Source organism: Lissotriton vulgaris, chromosome 7 (assembly GCF_964263255.1).
Source record: "Lissotriton vulgaris chromosome 7, aLisVul1.2, whole genome shotgun sequence".
Taxonomy (NCBI): Eukaryota; Metazoa; Chordata; class Amphibia; order Caudata; family Salamandridae; genus Lissotriton; species Lissotriton vulgaris.
The window spans coordinates 794,839,790-794,858,758 of NC_141695.1; the positions used below are offsets into that span (position 1 = coordinate 794,839,790).

The 18,969-nt window shown below is 44.4% G+C and overlaps 1 protein-coding gene across 1 annotated transcript in view; it reads right to left on the reverse strand.

Moving 5' to 3' along the window:
* Positions 1-14,207, reverse strand: part of GAA (alpha glucosidase) — a 446,470-nt gene extending 432,263 nt beyond the window's left edge. Inside the window, exon 1 of the mRNA XM_086931052.1 lies at positions 14,116-14,207. Within this exon, the coding sequence (XP_086787178.1) occupies positions 14,116-14,185 (70 nt within the window). The 5' untranslated portion in view covers positions 14,186-14,207. The remainder of the gene's footprint in view (positions 1-14,115) is intronic.
* Positions 14,208-18,969: the final 4,762 nt, after the last annotated feature.

The window sequence follows — 18,969 nt, forward strand, 5'->3', positions numbered from 1 at the left end:
TGACGTTTTCCTCACATTACAACCGGAGCAGTGTGACATCTCTCGCAGTGTTTGTTAAGATTGCTGCAGCTGAGGTGTGTATTTCACATCACAGTGCGGGCCGGCACTCTGATACATTTCCATACATCTTTTGCTGTTAGGTGAAGCGAATTTGATGTAAGAGTCCGCGTTGGAGATAAAGGTGCGCAGGGAGTTCATATGAATACAGTGATATTAAGTGGCTTGGTGTCAAGGGTGGCTTTCAATCAGAGGCTCAGCATGCTGGGCCTTGCAATATGAGTCTTCCTGTGATTAATATCGGCCTCTAGTACCTGTGGTGTGGATGCATGCGCACATTGAAAATACTCAAATGCACAAGGTGGTGGGCCTTTTGCTACAATCAAACATGCTTATTCAGGGCGTCAGGCCTTTAACACCAATTAAGGATACACAGAGGGTGGGCGCTTTACTTCACACCTACCATTGTGAGTTATTATTCAATTTTTGCTCCCGCCGGATCAATGAAACATGATAATGAACTCCAAGGGGCAATTCTTTTCGATTAAGTTTTTCAGTTATTTGTTGCTGATAAACAAGCTCCTGTTGGTTGCCAACTGCTGTAATAACAATGTTCCAAAACTCTCCGGTTTGCACTTGTTTGCCTCTTATTTTATCAAACTGCTTTTACCTCCTCTGTGTGTTATTCTCAAATCTATTGGTTATTCACTTTGATATCTTCTTTTTGTAACCCTCAGTGTGATAAAACTCTGGGAAAGATCTGTTTGCACCGCATTGGAGACGTCTTTGTATAATTTTGTGCGTGGTGCAATTCCCGTGTGAGGACATCGTATTGTAAAATAGTTTCCCGAGGAGTAAATGGGTCTTTGGTAACAGTGTCATGCGGTTGTCACTTGTGCTCGACGTTGTCTCTGTGCAGGCCTATGGACAGCCTCGTGTCTCAAGCAGTAACAGTCCACTGTGTCTGTGCAGAGGGATTAATAAGTCCTAACAACAAGCATTTGCAATGCAATAGGTCTCGCATTAGGAAAGTTTGAGCTATTGGTATTGTAAATGACACATTTTTCATTGATGTGTTGGTTTGGAAAATAGCGAAATTAATAGCTTTGTCATTTACAATGCCAATAGTTTTAACTTTCTCAAATGTGACACCTATAGCATTTGTAATGCAATATGTGTATTATTTACGTGACTAAGATGTATTGATGTTACAAATAACAATGGCTTTTATTTTTTTTTAAATAATTAATACTTAAATAAAAGCTATTGTAATTTATAATGGCAATAGCTTTAACTTTTGTAAATAACTTTTGTTATTTTTGGGCTGGTTTGGCCATTGCTCAAGCCAAGATGTGAGAAGGATAGACTTTAATTTCTGGTCGTCGTGCAAAAATGCAGGCAGTCATACTTACTGCTGTGAAGGGAAACGACACCCTTCAAAGTAACTGCCCGCTATTGATGGGACAGAATATGCGATTTTAACCAACTAAAACATGCACTTCCCTAAAAGCACTGATGCAGATCCACAAAGTGAAAAACAGTTTATGACGTCAGGGGCCGGGAATTTAATCTTGCTAGCCACGGGCACGGCCTCGAATCCATTGAGGCAAGAGAGACTTTTAAGAAGTGAAAAACTGCAGTCGGAATGCCAGGCCACGCCGTTTAGTTTCCTCCTTCAGCCACTTCCCTGTCTTGCGGTATGATACTGCTAACCAAGTCAGGAGTACTGATGGAAGGGAAGACACAAGTACACGATTTGTGTGCTAGTGAGCTGCACAGCCTGTTTGTAGAGACTCGTAAATCTGTGAAAGTCCGCCTTACCCAGTACACTCATTATCCTGCCAAAGATCCCCATTGAAGCCATTGTGACGTTTGGGTGATTTCAAATTAACGGTGTTTTCCAGTTCTGTCTCAACTGTGTATTCTCAAGAGCATCATCTTTTCACCCAGACTCGCACCTTATTCTGTTCTATGTAAAACATTCTGTTTGAGTTAATTCTGGTGGCAATACAAATGTTCTGTGTAAAGCGCTTCCATGCTCCCTCGCGCTATATTTGGGCTAAATCGGGCATCTATAAAATATAGATAGCAACACTTCTTTCCATTGTGTGAATTCAAAAATGTTCACACCGTCGGAAATATCAAACATTTTACTTTACAGCTAATCAGAAGAACAAGACATATTGGATACAATAAGTTACATGCAGTTTCATTGGCCCTTAACAGAGATGATGTTGTTTTTGTCATTTTCAAGTCTGACATAATGTGTTTCATTATGTTAAAATGTTACAGTTATTGTAGCAGACCCATTTTCCAATAAAAACCCACTTCAATCTGATCTGTGAACGCAATACTGAGAACAGACTGAACCTGAGTCTTTCCAATTCCACACCAGTAGCTCTATCTATACATTAAAACAGAGCAGTGTGCTGCCCCTTTATAGTAATTGAGACACTTTGAAAAAGTCACAAAACACATTTGAAGGGAGCACTCAACTTGATTGATGTAATGCAGAATAATCAGTTGCTCCTGACTAAATTAATACGTTCACAAATATGCAAGACAACTTTTTTCCTAACTTGCACGACTGTATATTTTCTAGCCAAAGCTGAGGTACGAACGTTGATACATAAATGATACTTAGCACGTGACTTTTACGTGATTGTGTATTGCCATCTATAAAAGACAATCCCCAAGACGTGCTCCCTAGGTCCTTCCTGGACCATAATCGTGCATCAATAAGGGTCCCTCCTATGAAATAAGGTGAACATCCTGAAGTTGGGCTTTGCATGACTGTAACCGGGCCTGTTCATACGAAAGCTCTGCACCTGTGATGATTTCCAAAGTGAAAGCCCAGCTAGACCTGCTCTTCCAGTCGACAGCGATGACTGGCATTGTGAAACCTGCACTACACCCCGACAGTGACCGTCCACAAGACCTACTTTCCACTGCTATAGTACCTGTCATTGTATAATGTTGCCCGAATGTCCAACCTCCTCTCAAAATTTATAAAGGGTAGGTCGCTGTTTTAAATCTGGTGTGACATCATAAAGGGTTGTGGTGTTCGTATAACAACGGTCGACCATTCCATTCTTCTTTCCCGTGTCGGGGCGGCTGGTATCAGCGGAACCGCGTTGGTTTGGCTTTCTTCCTTCCTGAGGGACCGCACTCAGGCTGTCCACCTGGCTGATTTCTCTTCTCCTTCTTGTAAGGTTCAATGTGGGGTTCCACAAGGGTCTTCTTTGTCCCCTCTTTTAACTTATACATTTCCCCTCTTATTTTTGCACTACAGCAGATGGAGGTCACGATTTACAATTACGCTGATGACCTCCAGCTTATTTTTAATTTATCCTCCTCCCCAGAGTCCATCCACAATTTTCAATCTGTCATGTTTTTTATTAGGGACTGGATGAACTACAACCACTTGAAACTAAACCCGGATAAAACCGAGCTGGTTTTGACAGGTGGTTGCTCCAGTCCCTGGAATTCTTTGTTTTGGCCCTCATCTTTAGGCTCCCCTCCTTCCCCCTCCTTTTCTGTCATGACCCTAGGGATCAAATTAAATGCTCACCTCACCTTGCACTCCCAGATTAGTTCTGTTGTTTCATCCTGTTTTCTCACTCTCCGCACTATTCGAAAGATTTCTCGTTTTTTTTCTTTTTCCGCCCTCAAACTTATTCTTTCAGCCATGGTCATCTCCCGCCTTGACTACGGCAACGTTTTGTATACCGGCGTCCCTGCATACAATCTTCGGCGACTTCAACTGGTGCAAAACCAGGCCACTCGACTTGTTTACAATCTCTCCAAGTCTCATCACGCCACTCCCTTGCTCAAGGCATTGCATTGGCTTCCCATCCGGGAGCGCACCCTTTTTAAGATGGGCTGCATTACTTTCCAGGCCCCGGCAGAGACGGCCCCTGCCTTTATCACCTCTGAAATTAAGGCCTACCTCCTCACTAGAGAGTTACGTTCTTCCTCGCAATCTCTTCTGTCTGTCCCTCGCTTTAGGAAGAAGAAGTCTGGAGGTGTTACATTTTCCACTCTAGCCCCTGCCTTTTGGAACACCCTTCCCCTCTCCCTTAGGTCTTCTCCACACTACTTGGAGTTCCGAAAAGCATTAAAAACATTTCTCTTTACCCAAGCTTTCCCACACTAGCGGCCTACCCTTCCCTCGGTCCCCTGGTCCGTATCCCTAGCGCCAAGAAACCGCTTAGTAGTCGTGCGCTTTATAAATATTTTAATTTCAATTTCAATTTCAACTCATGTGATCATAGAACACCAAAATAGACTATATAATGGCCTCTGTAACTGTGTAAAGAATCTCGTCACTGCATACTGTTGAATGGTGATAGTTTGTGACCTGTTTAGTTGGTTCTTTTGTTGTTTGCAGTTTAAATAAATACAATCTGTGAGGTTCTCAGCATTGTATCTTGAAGTCTGTGATGAAGCTCTGTTGTTATACTGAATAAGCAGCTACCTAGTATGTCATATGACAGCTCTTTAATAATGTAATCCCTGCCCTTTCACAATTGCTTTATTAACCTTCCTGCTTTCTCAGATTTGCTTGGAAATGCACCATTTTTCCACTATTTTTTCAAAATTTTCTCGGTTGGAATTCCCCCCGAACCCTCCTTAGGGGGTTCGGGCTCGCTCGCTACGCTCGCTCGCTATGGTGCAGTATGAATATCTGTTTCCGCCTCACCACTTTCAAATGTCACCAGCCGCCACTGGGCTGAAGTGACCCAGCAGTTCAAAGTAGATACATCTCTGCTGTGGTCTCCCGTGAGCTGAAGTGGGGTACTTTGTAGCACTGGACCCATAGTCTCAGGAGAGACCTTCCTCCAGTTTCTCCTTTCCTCATACTTTGACCTGGCACTATTGTCGAGAGAGTGCCAGTCAAACTGAAAGGGACTAATCGGTGGTACGACCAGGTTATAGGTATTGGGGCTTCTACTTTCAGGGTGGGATCATTCGTAAAAATGAGATCCAGCGAGTGGCCAGCAATATGGGTAGGCGCAAACTGCTTTTGAGTTAGGTTTAAACCCTTGAGTATGTCTGCCAACTGAGAGGCCAAGGAGCAGTTGTCATTGTCCATGTGGACATTAAAATCACAGAGGACTTTGCAATTGGTATGCCTCAGTGACAAATCTGAAATAATGTTACATAACTCATAACTGAAAGGGAGGCAGCTTTCTTCGTACCACAAAGACCATCCGCAAAGCAGTGAAAATTTACTGATAGCAGGCCACAAGTCGAAGCTGCTTGTAAAGCGTAGGCAGATGCCACTGCATTTCTTTTTTTAATACCGGTCGGGTGCTCATGTAAAGCACTCTGATACCTTTGGGTCAAGTTCATGCTATATAAAACTCCAGAAAAAAACACACACAAAAACTAGCACACTCATTGGATGTTGTCATCAGTGATGTCATCAATGATGACATTTGAGATGTCATCATAATGATGTCATACAACATGTAATGAATATGTCGTATGTGAGGTCAAAAGTAGTTCATGGCAGGGGTGCAAGTTATAGTGCTGCTAACTATAACTGATGATTTTCTGTGTATTTTTTAGTTCAAAATGTTAGTGTTGTCACTGAGAAATTCACCTAACTAAACTGTTACTTTAAACTTGGGTTTTTTTTCAGGGATTTTCTAGGTTTTTTCAAAGTCATTTTTTTTGTGTATATGTGGTACAATAACTGAATAATATATCCTGTATGTGGACATGATTCTGAAAGGGAGTTGCTTTCATATTGCAACTTAACAAGAAAGGGTGCACAGGTTGCAAAACATTTCTAAAAAATGATGTTTGAGTGTAAAACAGAGTAATACCATAATATTTGTGTTGGGATTACATATCTCCCCAGTTCTTTTGACTCTCATATTGAAACATTTTCTCAGCAAGTTCATTATATTGTAATAGCGTACTTTTCATAGACTTTGTATGTGTTTTTAGTTTATAGTCGTTATTATAATTCAGAAAAGATAGTAATCCGTTTTCTAATATTGTATAGTATTAAGTTTAATAATATAAATTATTTTTTAAGTGTAAGATTACTCATTAGAGTTCTATAGTTTGTTTTAATCTACTGTTTGGAGTTCTTTTTCATTTGTTCATTTATTATTTAATTATAATCTATAAAAAGAGTCATTAAAATATGATTGTAATTTTTATTTCTTTTTTTTTAAGGTGGTTGCTCTCGCAAGATGTTTGTGAGACTTGAACACACAATTCTCTGCGTGGACTCCGAGGGGAATGTTCAGCTCTCGCAATCTACCCACGAAATTGTGCTTGTGGAATTAGGTTATTAACTATGTTTTACTGTTATTATGAACAAATTAAGATATTAGAAAGGTTGATTAGCCTGGAAAAATGCTATATGAATTGTTCCGTGAAATATATAAAGCAATAATATTTTGTACTATCTCGTGAGACATTCGCTGGAGTCTCACGAGAAGTCCAGGAGAGGAACTGCTCCATAAGAAAGGACTGTGATTGTTTCATATGGATGGTTTTTTTAGAAGAAGAAGATTCCACCTTTTCTTACTTTATTTCACTATTACATTTTGGTGAGAGTAGAAATATTTGGCTTGCTCACTTTTCCTGCTTCCCTCTCTTCACAAAGATGTCTTCATTGGTTTCAAATGAACAGCCAGGGGCTTCTGCACCAGCTCAGCCACCCAAGGAATATGAGGCCAGGTAGCAATAACGTTTCTGCAAAGTATGTTACCTGTAAGCTTTACAGCAAATTCTTCAGCCGGGGAGCAGAAATAAACAATATAGCATGTGTACCACAGGTATGTGGAGACACCTGAGGTCAATGCATCCACAAAGGCTTGCACGGGCAGAGTTGGCCCATGCTGTGAAGCTAGACAACTCTACAAGGGCTTCGACATAAATTGCTCCAGGAGATACTGTGCCTGCACAGGCTTTAAGTGCACAAGCAGACAATTAGCCTACTTTTTTTGATAAAGTACTGTTTTGCTGCTGTATAAGCAGATAATTTTTTAATAAGAGACAAGCAGGTCTGACCAGGTGAAACTTGTCCAAGACTATACGTGCTCCCCAAGGCAGTAGGATTTGTTTTTAACAGTTTTTTGCAACTTTTTCTTCTTTTTGTTTCTAAGAAGATGATCTAGGTGTTTGTTTAACACTTCAAGTTGTGTGTTTCTATCCTACACTTTATTTAAAAAACTTAAACATACCAAAAAATGTTTATAATGTTTGAAAACACAAAAAAACGTATAGTTGTTGAAAACCGTTAACAAAAATGGCTCATCTCAGAGCTAACTTATAGTTTCATGATCTATGTTGTTTGTACTGTTTCTCTTGTTTTCCCTTCTACAAAGCTCTTGTGAGACTCTTGCAAGAGCCAGGGAGGCAAAACCCTCATATGCAGTCCAAGTCTCAGCGCTTCCTGGTTTGATCGTGCGAGTCCCTCGTGGGATCGTACCTTTTATAATGGTCTTTGCATTTAAACTAAATATTTCCTAATGTAGTATGCATAGTTTATATACACCAGAATAGTAATAGTGTGTTTAGTTTAATGAAATGCAACCCATTAAATAATTATGGGGAAAAAGAAATCACTTAGGTTTATGAAAAAACACACGTTTTATCTGCATGAGACAAACAGTGGTAGATAGCACACATTAATACTCTAAGTCCTTTTATTTTTACTAGAAAAAGTTAAATCACTACTTTTTTTAATGATCCCACGAGAGTCTTGCGAGATCGTAAACTTGTTTTTTCAGGAAGAATTTACACTTTTCTTCATGACAGTACTCATGCCTTATAGTCCCCATTGGTTGGGTGTGTGGAGAAAGTTGACTATTAAATGCGACCTTTTTATAGTATAACAACAGTGCACAGCAGGGTGTCAGGAGACACTGTGATCTCACTGAGACCTCTCCACAGCCTAACAACTGTGCATAGTAGACTCTAGAAAGAGACTGGCCTCTCCAGTGAGACCTTGCATGAAGGAACCCAGTGTGTAGAATAGGGTGCATAGAGACACTTCCTTTTCACTCACGCCTTTCCCCAGTCTCAACAGTATGAATAGTAGGGAGGGGAAGGTACACACCTCACCTGTAGGACCTTACTATTCCATAGTAAGTATGACAAATGCTGGGCTCTCCACTGAGACCTCTCCCCAGGAAAATAACCATATATATTAGGGTACGGGGATGGATTTCACTATCCAGCCACAGCTCTACCCAGGATGACAGACATATACAGTTGTGAGGAAATATTATCCTCTCCACTAACACCTATCTCCAAGACAACATGGATGTGCAGTAGAATGATGGCAAGGAGTGGCCTCTCTGCTGACACCTCTCCCAAGACCAACCGGGATACGCAGTGGTGCCTGGGAAGGGAATGGCATATCTGATAACACAACTTACCGGGTGAGAGGTGTCTGTAGTAGGGTTTCAGAAAACTGTATCTCTCTGCTCATACCTCTTCCCATGCTGTTAAGTATGTATAGTAGGTTGTGGGGGTTGCTAACAGATAATTCTTGCATGATAAGTCTGCGTAGTACATAGTGGAAAGAGACTGGACCCTTTTTTTACTAACGCCAATATGATCTTTTGAAACTCTAGTGGGATCGAAAACACCTTGTGGCAGGCCCATTATTTTTCCATGCGGGTCTCAGAAGAGGTTGGCAGGATAGTAAAACACCTTGTGGCAGGCTTAACAATTTCTCATCCGAATCTTGCGCGTGTCCCGCGGGATCGCACAATTCCTATCCGGCAAGCCTTACTCCATTTATTTATTTATTGTCAAGGTTTTATATAGCGCAAACAAGATCCTTACAGATATCAGAGCGCTTTACATAGAATGAGAAGACAAAAACAATGTAACACAGGGGAAAGAGAAACAGTTAAATAATATATACACAGTTTTAAGTTCCAGTGAATTTAGCCAAGAGGATCGATTTGACTTCCTTTTTGAAGGATGAAGTGGATGAGATAAGTCTTATTTCTGGAGGGAGGGCATTCCAAATCCTTGGAGCCATCCCTGAGAAGGAGCGTTTGTATGTTTTTGTCTTGTGGAATTTTTGTGGTTTCAATTGTAGGGAAATAGTATATGGGAAGCACTAGCCTCTCCACTGAGAACCCTCTCTTGGATAATGGGTGTGTATATTGGAGTATGAGGACGTACTACCCTCTGCTTTCAAACCTCTTTCTTAAAGGATAACTATCCAAAATATGTCATGTGCAAGAACTGGCCTCTCCCCTGAAAGCCCTCTCTTGCATAACAGGTGTACAAAGTAGGGTGTGTGGTGGGACTGGCTTCTCCTTTGAGAACTCTATGTCAGATAACAGGTGTGCATGCCTCTCTTTTCAGACCTCTATCTCAGATGATGGGTGTACGTAGTAGGGTGTGTGAATAGAGTTAACTTTCCTTTGAGACCTCTGTCTCAGATGATGGGTGTCCGTACTAGTGAGTAGGGTGGGACTGTTCTCTCCTTTGAGACCTCTCTCTCAAATGACGGATGTGCATAGTGGGTTGTTGGGAAAGATTGGCCTCTCCTTTGACACCTCTCTAACAGATGGCAGGTGTGCATAGTAGGGGGTGTGCATGGACTGGCCTCTCCTGTCAGACCTCTCTCTTGAAATCAGCTTTTCCAGCATTGAGAAAAGCGATAAACGCTGAAATACATCTGCATTTCTCATTAATTTATTCACTCGCTGCTTAGCTTGCATGCTTGTTAATTCAGTTATTCAAATGGAGTAACAGCATAAAGATTACCATTATTTGAACTATTTTGATTTGCAAAGTATAAATGGAAAGGATGAATAGATGAATATACAGTTATCTTTAACTCGTAATTTCCATTCTCGAGTTCCCAGAGAAGATTGCCGGAAGGGGTAAGGGGGTCTTCAGTCACCTGGCAGACTGCTCTGTAGCGCATCTCCTTTTTAGTGAAGAACATTTGCTTCCACGGAGACCTATCTGAAACGCCAAAGAGGATGACGCCACCACATGTCTAGAACGACCTTGCAGATAGCCGGCAGGCTGGTTATCGACTTGTCTGGAATGCCTTCAGATTTCAGTGGTTGGCTCTCTGCAGCAGCCTATAAGGTGTGCGTGAGCACACAGGGAACTGGCTTGTGTGTATGGGCCTATCATTTGGGACGTCCTCAGCCAAGCCTTGCTTTCTGGCTCATGTTACGAGAGACCTACAGTCTTGTTGTTATGATCAGATGAGTGAAAGTGCATAACCAGACTGCATTACCGACTACAGTAGCAAAACCCCTTATAATTGCTACTGAGCTGCTTGATAACTCTGCCAGCACCAGGCTTTCCTACAGTGGTTCAGGTAGAAATCCTGAACAGTTGAATTGAGCGTTTATTTCCAGAGGCTGCTTAACATGATGAGTGATTGTACAATCAGCCCTTAATGCCGATGGCCTTTCAAATGCCCTGGACATGTATTTTTAGTCCCCGCTTAGAGTGCACACTGGCCATCGAGACCGTGGTACCTTGTAATGTTATGCTGTATCGTCCCAAACTTGAAACCAGGGCTATAAGTGGGCATGGTCCTGCCGGTGCTCTCCACTGGCAGTTCTACAAAGCAGGTACCAAGACGGGTCCCTGTCGGGTCCTCTGTTTTTGCCCTCACCATCGGTGTGAAAATAAAAGCTTAGCTCTGCAGCAGTAACACCTTTTCCAAACTTTACAGTAACTTCAAAGAGACTCATTATAGTTCTTTCAGTCTCATCATTTCAGAACTGAAGCATTTTCAATATTGTATACAGCGAAGCCATAGTTGTTGCTTATTTAACATACATAACTAACAACCATTGGCAAAGCCAATATCCCTGACTTGTTGTAGGTATAATGTTACATGTTGTATTATATATCTGGATGCAATGACAAAAGGAACAAAATACCAGTCGGGCGGCACACTATGTTAACACAAGGAGATGATGGACGGAGCACTGAAACTTTTCAGACACTCACCCCCAGTCACAGATCTGAGTTGAATCCTAAATCGTTCTTTAGCTCACTTTAACACACCAGTTCAGACCCGCCATATACAAAACCCGAAACTGGTCCTAGGATGCTTGTTACCAATCCAGGGAGGATCTGGCCTGGCAGTTCGAACTGGACTGCTCCCACATGGGGAACAGGGTCAAGACTGATTTGCATGTGGCTGGGTTCAAACTGGAATGGCATGGGGAGCACAACAACGATGGATTTAGGCCCAGATCCCTGTACTGGGGTGAATGTATGACATTGTTCTGCATGCTGTACATCAATTGTTCTTTTTGCATTTGGCACACTTTGTTAAGCACAGTGTTGTAAATTAGCTTATCTGTGTTTCACCTTATGGGGCTTAGCCCTTCCTTTGTGTCCTTTCCCATGTTGTGTTCCAGAGCGTTTGGTTGTTCTATGCTCTTGTCTCTCCTCACGATTCTAACTTGTGTCAGTTACGATTTGGGTCAGCTGGGAAGAGGATTGCTCCTATCATCTGTGTGAATAAACTACTACGCTGAACTTCACTAATTACTGGTATCCTGCCTTTTATTGTTTACAACATTTGGCGACGAGGATGCTGAAATTAGGTGTACGTCGTGAAAGTTGTGTTCCTGTTTCTGTTCGTCCTTACATTAAAATTTTGGATGAGTTGTCTTTTTCTGATGGTGTTGTTTTGATGCGAGGAGATAAATTTGTTCCTCCGGCTTCGTTAAGATCTAAAGTTATTGCTTTGGCTCATGAAGGCCATTTGGGACAAACTTTCACTCAACGTAGAGTTAAAACTGATTTTTGGTGGCCAACTATGGATGCCCAGATCGCTTCTTGGGTTCAGAATTGTTCCTGGTGTAAGAATAGTGAGAAAAGACTTAAGTTAGCTGGTACTCACACTTGTGGTGAGATTGTTGTTCCTCAACGACCTTGGCATAGCATTTCCCTTGATTTCATTGGTCCCATCTCTGAGTTGCCCCTAGATCAGCGTTTTGCTATTGTGGTCATTGATCTTTTTTCTAAGTGGCTTACGGTGAAATTTGTTCGTGATATAACTACTAATTCCACGATAAATTTTTTGTCTATCTTGTTTTCTGAGGAGGGGTGTCCCCATACTTTGGTTACTGACAATGGTACTCAACTCAGTTCTCTTGATATGCGTAATTTCTTAGTTAGTTGTGGTATAACACATCACAGGACTTCGCTGTACAATCCCCGTGCCAATGGTGTTTGTGAGAGGGCTAATAGACTCATCAAGGGGATTATTCAAATGTCTTTGGCTTCAGGTGGATTTTCTCATGATGCTGTTCGTGATATGGTTTGGGCGTATCGGTCTACTCCTCATGAGTCTAATGGCAAGTCTCCTTTTGAGTTGATGAGGGGCAGGCGTCCGGGTACTAAATTGAATCCTTCCTGGTTGAAGAACAAGTCTCTGGGACTTTATGGTCTGTGTCAACCTGATGTCGTTGTACGGAAAATTTCCTGTGGTGACCTAGTCAAGGTTAAGCCTGGCAGAGTGAGTAAAGGCTTAAACAAGTTTAGAGGTCCTTTTAAAGTTAAACTTTCTTTTCCTGAGTATGTTGTTCTTGAGAATGGTGAGAAATGGAACCTTCGAAATGTGGCTTTATTTCAGAAGTGTGGTCTTTCTTCTGGTTCTGTTTCCTTGGGAGATGACTCTCTGGTTTCAAATTCTTGTGATTCTGAGTTACCTTCAACTTCTGGTTACATGTTATCTTCTTTTGAAGAGGTGCCTTCTATTCCTTCTGTTGTTCCTAGGGAAGAAGGTGGTGGTGATGCTTCTAATGTGTGCCAACAGGCCGTTTCGTTACCTGTTGATGTTTACTCACCTTCTGTTGTAAGGGCCCCTAGAACTCGTCGCCCTCCACCTTATTTGAATGATTATCTGTGTTGAGCCTACTTTCTTTCAATATGTCTTGCTTTACTGTTTTTTGAAATTCTTTATTGTTATGTATTTGTTGCATTGTTTAAAGGGATAAGATGTGTTGTAAATTAGCTTATCTGTGTTTCACCTTACGGGGCTTAGCCCTTCCTTTGTGTCCTTTCCCATGTTGTGTTCCAGAGCGTTTGGTTGTTCTATGCTCTTGTCTCTCCTCACGATTCTAACTTGTGTCAGTTACGAGTTGGGTCAGCTGGGAAGAGGATTGCTCCTATCATCTGTGTGAATAAACTACTACGCTGAACTTCACTGATTACTCGTATCCTGCCTTTTATTGTTTACAACACACAGATGTTTAGCTTGCGTAGTTTTAAGCCGCGCCCTTAATTACATCAGTCACGCCCCTTTGAGAGACCCCCTAGTTTTTTCATTCCACTTAAAGCAGTGCTTGGAACAATATTAACTCACACCTTTAACTCCCTCTCCTCACAATAGTAGTAAACATCAAGTAGGGCCCCAGGGAGGCCTAGGCAGTCACTACCAAAATAATCAGAGCGGGTGGATGAAACAATAATTGCAACCGGTGCAGCACAAACCACTGCAGCGACAGCGCCCCAGGCCACACAGGTTAAGCCTCTGGGATGTCACGGATAGCTGACGCCTGAATCTGAATGCCGGTGTGTTCCTCAGCTTCAAAAGCACACTAATGACGGGGTACCCTGCATTTCTCTGCATGTTCTCACGCTCTGGGCTGCAGTGGAAGCTTTGGGGTTGCTCTCCTGCTGCTTTAGAACTGCCCTTCACTGCAGGTGTTCACACTTCCGCTATTCCAAACCACATCTTTTAAATATGCTTTCGGCAGAGCAGCTGCGCCGCCTCTGCCGCACTTCAAAGACCTCACCGAAGCAGTGGAACGCTCTGTGGTGGTTGCGCTGCTTGTAGGTCTCAGCGCGACGGAAACCTACGTGCACGCGCCAAAGATTAGAGGGATCTAGGCGCACGAGAAAGTACCACCGACGTGTCGCCCACAGAAGGCTTGGAAATGGCACACATAATCAGACTGCAGGCGTTCAAATGTCACAGATAAGATAAGCAAACTAAAAACTTGGCAACTACGCTTAAAGGACGTTTTACAATAAAAATGCTCCGTGTGGTGAATTATCTACGCGCACAACCTGAGCCCCCCTTCCCAGACTTGTGTCGGCAGTGACCGAGCATAAACACAGACGCAACTCACTAACCTGTACCTCCGCCACCTCTTCCGTCGCTGGTGGCTGGCACTGGCACAGTGTTGTACAGAGAGCCAAACATGTTTATGTAGTCAGAAGGGAGGATCCTATTTAGGTGGCAGTGGACAATCAGGTTTATCAAAATGCGGAACATGAATGATGGCATAAAGCCAGAGTTGCCCTTTGCCAGGATAGTGCTGTGGAAAGAAATACACTTGACACCATGCTACTGGTGAATAAAATCGCGCAGAAGAGGGCACCTTTTGTGTTTATAGGTCAGTCCCTGGCTGATTACATGAGAGCAGAGACTGGCCTCTGAACACAAAACCTCCACCAACTCACTTGAATCACTGGCAGCTTAGCTCAGTCATGCTGGTGCCATGTTGCTTGTTGAGGACGGAAGTGAGTTGTTTCTGTAAGGCTGCAGGGAGTGGTAGAGGTGGGTAAGGAAGGGAGCTGATGGGATGCCAAAAAGAGCATAACATAAATATTGTGTGCAGTTCCGAAAGCAATAAGAAGTCTGGTCATATCCCAGTAACATAGCAAAGATGCCACTGGCCCTGGTGCAAACAGGAACACGGCCCCTTAGACTGCTATTGGTGTAGTAATACACAGCAATTATCATGGTTGAATGTGTCCCTTCGGGCTCTAGGCCCTAGTGCACTGCACCTGCTGCACCAATGATAGCTATGTCACAGCTGACCCCACTCAGCCTCTAGGTACTTTTCTTAGGTAACATCCTTCTTAGGATGCACAAACCCTCTACCCACCAAGGTGGCATGCTTCATCATTGGCGTGTGCTCCTCATTGGGCCCACAAGCATACTGGGACTGACTTGAGGGTATCTACCCTCATCAGCCAGGAAAGCGGGAGAGGGGAAGGGTATGCCCAGGCGTGGGTCCCGTGCTCACCATGGCACTGGAGTCAAGCTGGTCTGGCTAATGAGGGGTGAGACCCCGAAACTGGTCCTAGAAGGCTTATTTCTGGTCCAGGTGGTGTAGGAGAGTAGGGTCTGCAATCCTATGATCACCCCAGATTTTTGCTTTTTGCTTCACTGGTTTACGACTTCCCTGGCTGTGGGCCTGCTAATCAGACCCACAGCCTAGCTGTTCTCTCACTAAATTGACACGTGTACCTTAGGTGCATTTACCAATTGGTACTGGGCCACCTTATCAGACCCTGTAACTCAGGGCATAGGTGTACCCAGGGCCTACAAGGGGCTGCAGCATGTATTATGCCACCCCTGGCTGGCCATCCAAATCTGACACAACTGGATGCACGACAGCTGGGGCAAGGTGGTGTAATCACCCTTTGCTTTAGATATAGTATACCTATATCTAACCCTAAAATGGACACATAGATTCCTATCAGTCACTCCTATGGCAGGCCTTAACAATCCTGAAGGCAGAGTGCTTGGAATCATGTGAGATGGTGCTCTGGCATGAGCTGAGCCCGTTTGCAGCTTGCGGAACCAAGTCCTAATAGCTGTTCCATGATAACGCATACCATATACTCTTAAGTGCATTATAATCCTCGCGGTTATATGCCAACTCTGGTATCGCTTTATCAAAACCTGTCGAGTAAGGTGTCATACGAATTGGAATACTAACCCCTCGCCAATTCTGGCGACAGGGTTAGCATTCCACCCTCCTAGAGGGACACGACATGTATGTAACTGTGAACCCCGGTTAAAGTTAACTCGAGCCTCAGCATCACAAAATGGATGCTGCCACCACAGACACAAGTCTGACCTCCTGCTGCTGGGAGTCCTTCCAGCGAGGAGAGCTTGGACAAAGGGTTTCCTGTCAGGGGCGGTGCTAGCACCATCCCAGACAGGGTTTTGTGTATCCCAGGTAGGCAGGGCTGAGAGGAAGGTGACTGCAAGTGGCACCCCGGTGCTCACTGTGCATATGCCGGCTCAAACCAGTTCCAGGGGCACCCCAGCCCCTGAGCTGGGGAGAGACTGGACAAAGGAGAGGGGTGTAACCACCCCCCTCCTGGTCCCACCCATGGGCAGGACCTAGTCGCGTGCCAGCCCCTTTTCTTAGAATAAAGGTAGGAGCAGGCCCCCTTCCCAAATTAGATAATTCTGAATCTTGAAGTACTTTCCACGAAAGGAACTCTTGACTATTTCTGAAGACTCTCCCTTGTGGCTAAGGAGTAGCCACCCTGCACCAGCAGGCACCATCTAAGCGCTTGCGGTTTGCTGCACGTCCATCCTCCGGATTAAGACTGACCAGCTCGACGAGACCCGGATTCCCTGGCATCTCTGACCTCGACCTGCACCTGCACGACGCTTGCCCAGCACGACTACCGAGGGATCCTCGAGTGAGTGCACTGGGGTTTGAGAAGCCCCAACCCAGAGCAGCTCCAGCACCGAAGTCCAGCCCCCCAGCATCCACGAGATCTGCGTGGGGCCCTTCTGCTCTTTGCTGCTTGCCGCGTTGTCCGGTCACTTGCCCGTTGGCTAGTGGCCCTCCTGACGACGTACCACAACGATTTCACCGCTGGTCTGGTTGCTCCAGACTGGCCCTTGCTCCCCTCCAAAAGAGGAGCACCCCGGACCCTCCTGGTCCACTCCAGACGCCATCTTGACTCCACCGCGTGGGCTTGCCTTGGCCAAGGCTTGTTGCTCCAATCCTGGTCCCAGCATCGCCGACAGCAGACACCTTCGTGGGACAGCTCGCACCTCCAGCCTGGTCGCCGACAACGCCTCCTGGTCCGAGGGACAGCAGAGTCCAGCGTCGCCCACTCACCTGGTCGAGGTGACTTCATCCGGTGCCATCCTGGTGCCCACACAATCACTGGCTAGTGATTAAGAACTGAGTCCCCTCTGCTTTCAGGTCGTCTCCATCACCGATCCAGGCTTGGATCCCTTTGAACATCTTCACTGGTCGCCTGCCAGCAACTTCTTCTTTCAGGCTCCATAGACTACAACGAGGATTCCCGACGTCTTTTGAACCCTATGCAGCCGCAGCCTCTGGGCTAGGTAACCTGAGCATTTCGGTGCTCCAACGTAGGTTCACTATCTAAGTGTCCAGATCCTTTTTCGTTTTAGTCTACCTAGTCGGATTCGCCCGGAAACAGTGACTTTACAAATACTAGCCTCCATAGACTTTGTCCCGCATCCCGCGTGAGACTGCACACTCTGCACCCGATCTCCCTAGGCCTCCTGCTCCTAACCTTAGGGTTCAGTAGTGTAGTCCTAGCGATCCTGAAGCCTTTGGATCTTGTTACTTACCTGCTAGTATTTCGCATTCCACTTTTAGTGTATATGGTTTTTCGTGCCCCTCGGGCATTTGTGTAAATTGTGCAACTTGAAGTATTTTCTTAAGAGTTTTGTATTGTGCTTAGCTCCCTGACTCATAAAGAGTTCAGGGTAGACTTGTTATAAATAAATATCCTTTATTTTCATAACAACTTGTGTGGTGTCCTTTCACTTGGTGTTCAAGGGGTATATGTGATGGTAAAACAGCTGGCTTAACGCGCCCTCTAGAGTTTAGCCTAAAGACTGCTCTTGTCCATGCTACTAGGATAGCTGGTCTATAAGGTTGACTTACAACCAATCATCAATAAGGGTCGTTTGGTATGATACACAGTGATCACTAGAATAGTGAGCACTATATATCAGGCCAACTTCTCACATTGGTGAGCAGCGGTTGGGATTTGAACTTGCTGTTGTTTTACCACACGTATCCTAAGAATATCATTTGAAAGATCACATAAGTACCAAGGTACATATAACTTAGCTTAGAATACTCTGAGTTCTACTGAACCAGCTTTTGTAGTGTAACAGGGCTTAGCACACCCTGACTACAACTCTAGCAAGGGATCAGTAGGTAAACCCATAGTGTAGGTAGGTGCATCACTTACACCTCACTAGAAGCATGTCTAACCACGGAGAGTCTTCAGAGACTCCCCTTGTGGTTGTTGACCCTCCACAGGTCACTTTCAGATATGCAGCTCTTAGCTTCCAGGAGATGAGACTATTGTGTACCTCCAGGAAGCTAAAACAGGGTCCTAACCCTACCACTCCTTTTCTGATAGGTCTCTTAGAGACTTATGATGCCAGGAGGGCTTCTGACCCCTTCCCTTCTAATCCAGATGGGAGCATGCCCCCCTTAGAGGGAACCCTTGGGGACCCTGACCTCAACCTCAATAGAACAGAGAGTGATGAGGAGGAAGAGGTACAGGAGTTGTCAGGGGATGAGGCAGACAAAGGTCAGGTAGTAGTCAGTAGGCTCACCAGGACCAACTTAAGCATGCATGAGAATGGAACTGGGGGACCCCCAGGCCCACTCTCAGGCAGGCTTAACCTTGTGAATAGACGAGTTAGGTCTCACTCCAGAGGCTCTAACAGATCTATCCATTCCCATGGCTCTCAGGCATCTTCTCACAGAGGGATGACATCCCCTCAGAGAAGAGAGCATGAAGCTAAGATGAGGGAAGTCAATCTGAGGATTGAAAGGGAAGAACTTGCCCTGGCCAAAGAAAGACTTGCCCTTGCTAGAGAGCAAAAATTGTGTGGGCTAGATCCCACTGGTGGCAGCATTTTACCTAGAGAAAAGGACAGGAGTTTAGACACTAGACACCTGAGTAAGATAGTGCCCCCCTTTAAACAAGGGGATGATATCCACAAATGGATAACTGCTTTGGAGAGGGCCTGCACTGTCCAGTGCGTCCCCCAGAGTCAGTGGGCAGCTGTCTTGTGGCTCTCCTTTGAAGGCAAAGGTAGAGATAAGCTCCTCACTACTAGAGCTGAGGATGCTAACAATTACCAAGTCCTGAAAAATACACTGATAGATGGGTTTGGCCTAACCACTGAGCAGTACAGGTTGCTGTTCAGGGATACCCAGAAAACTCAGT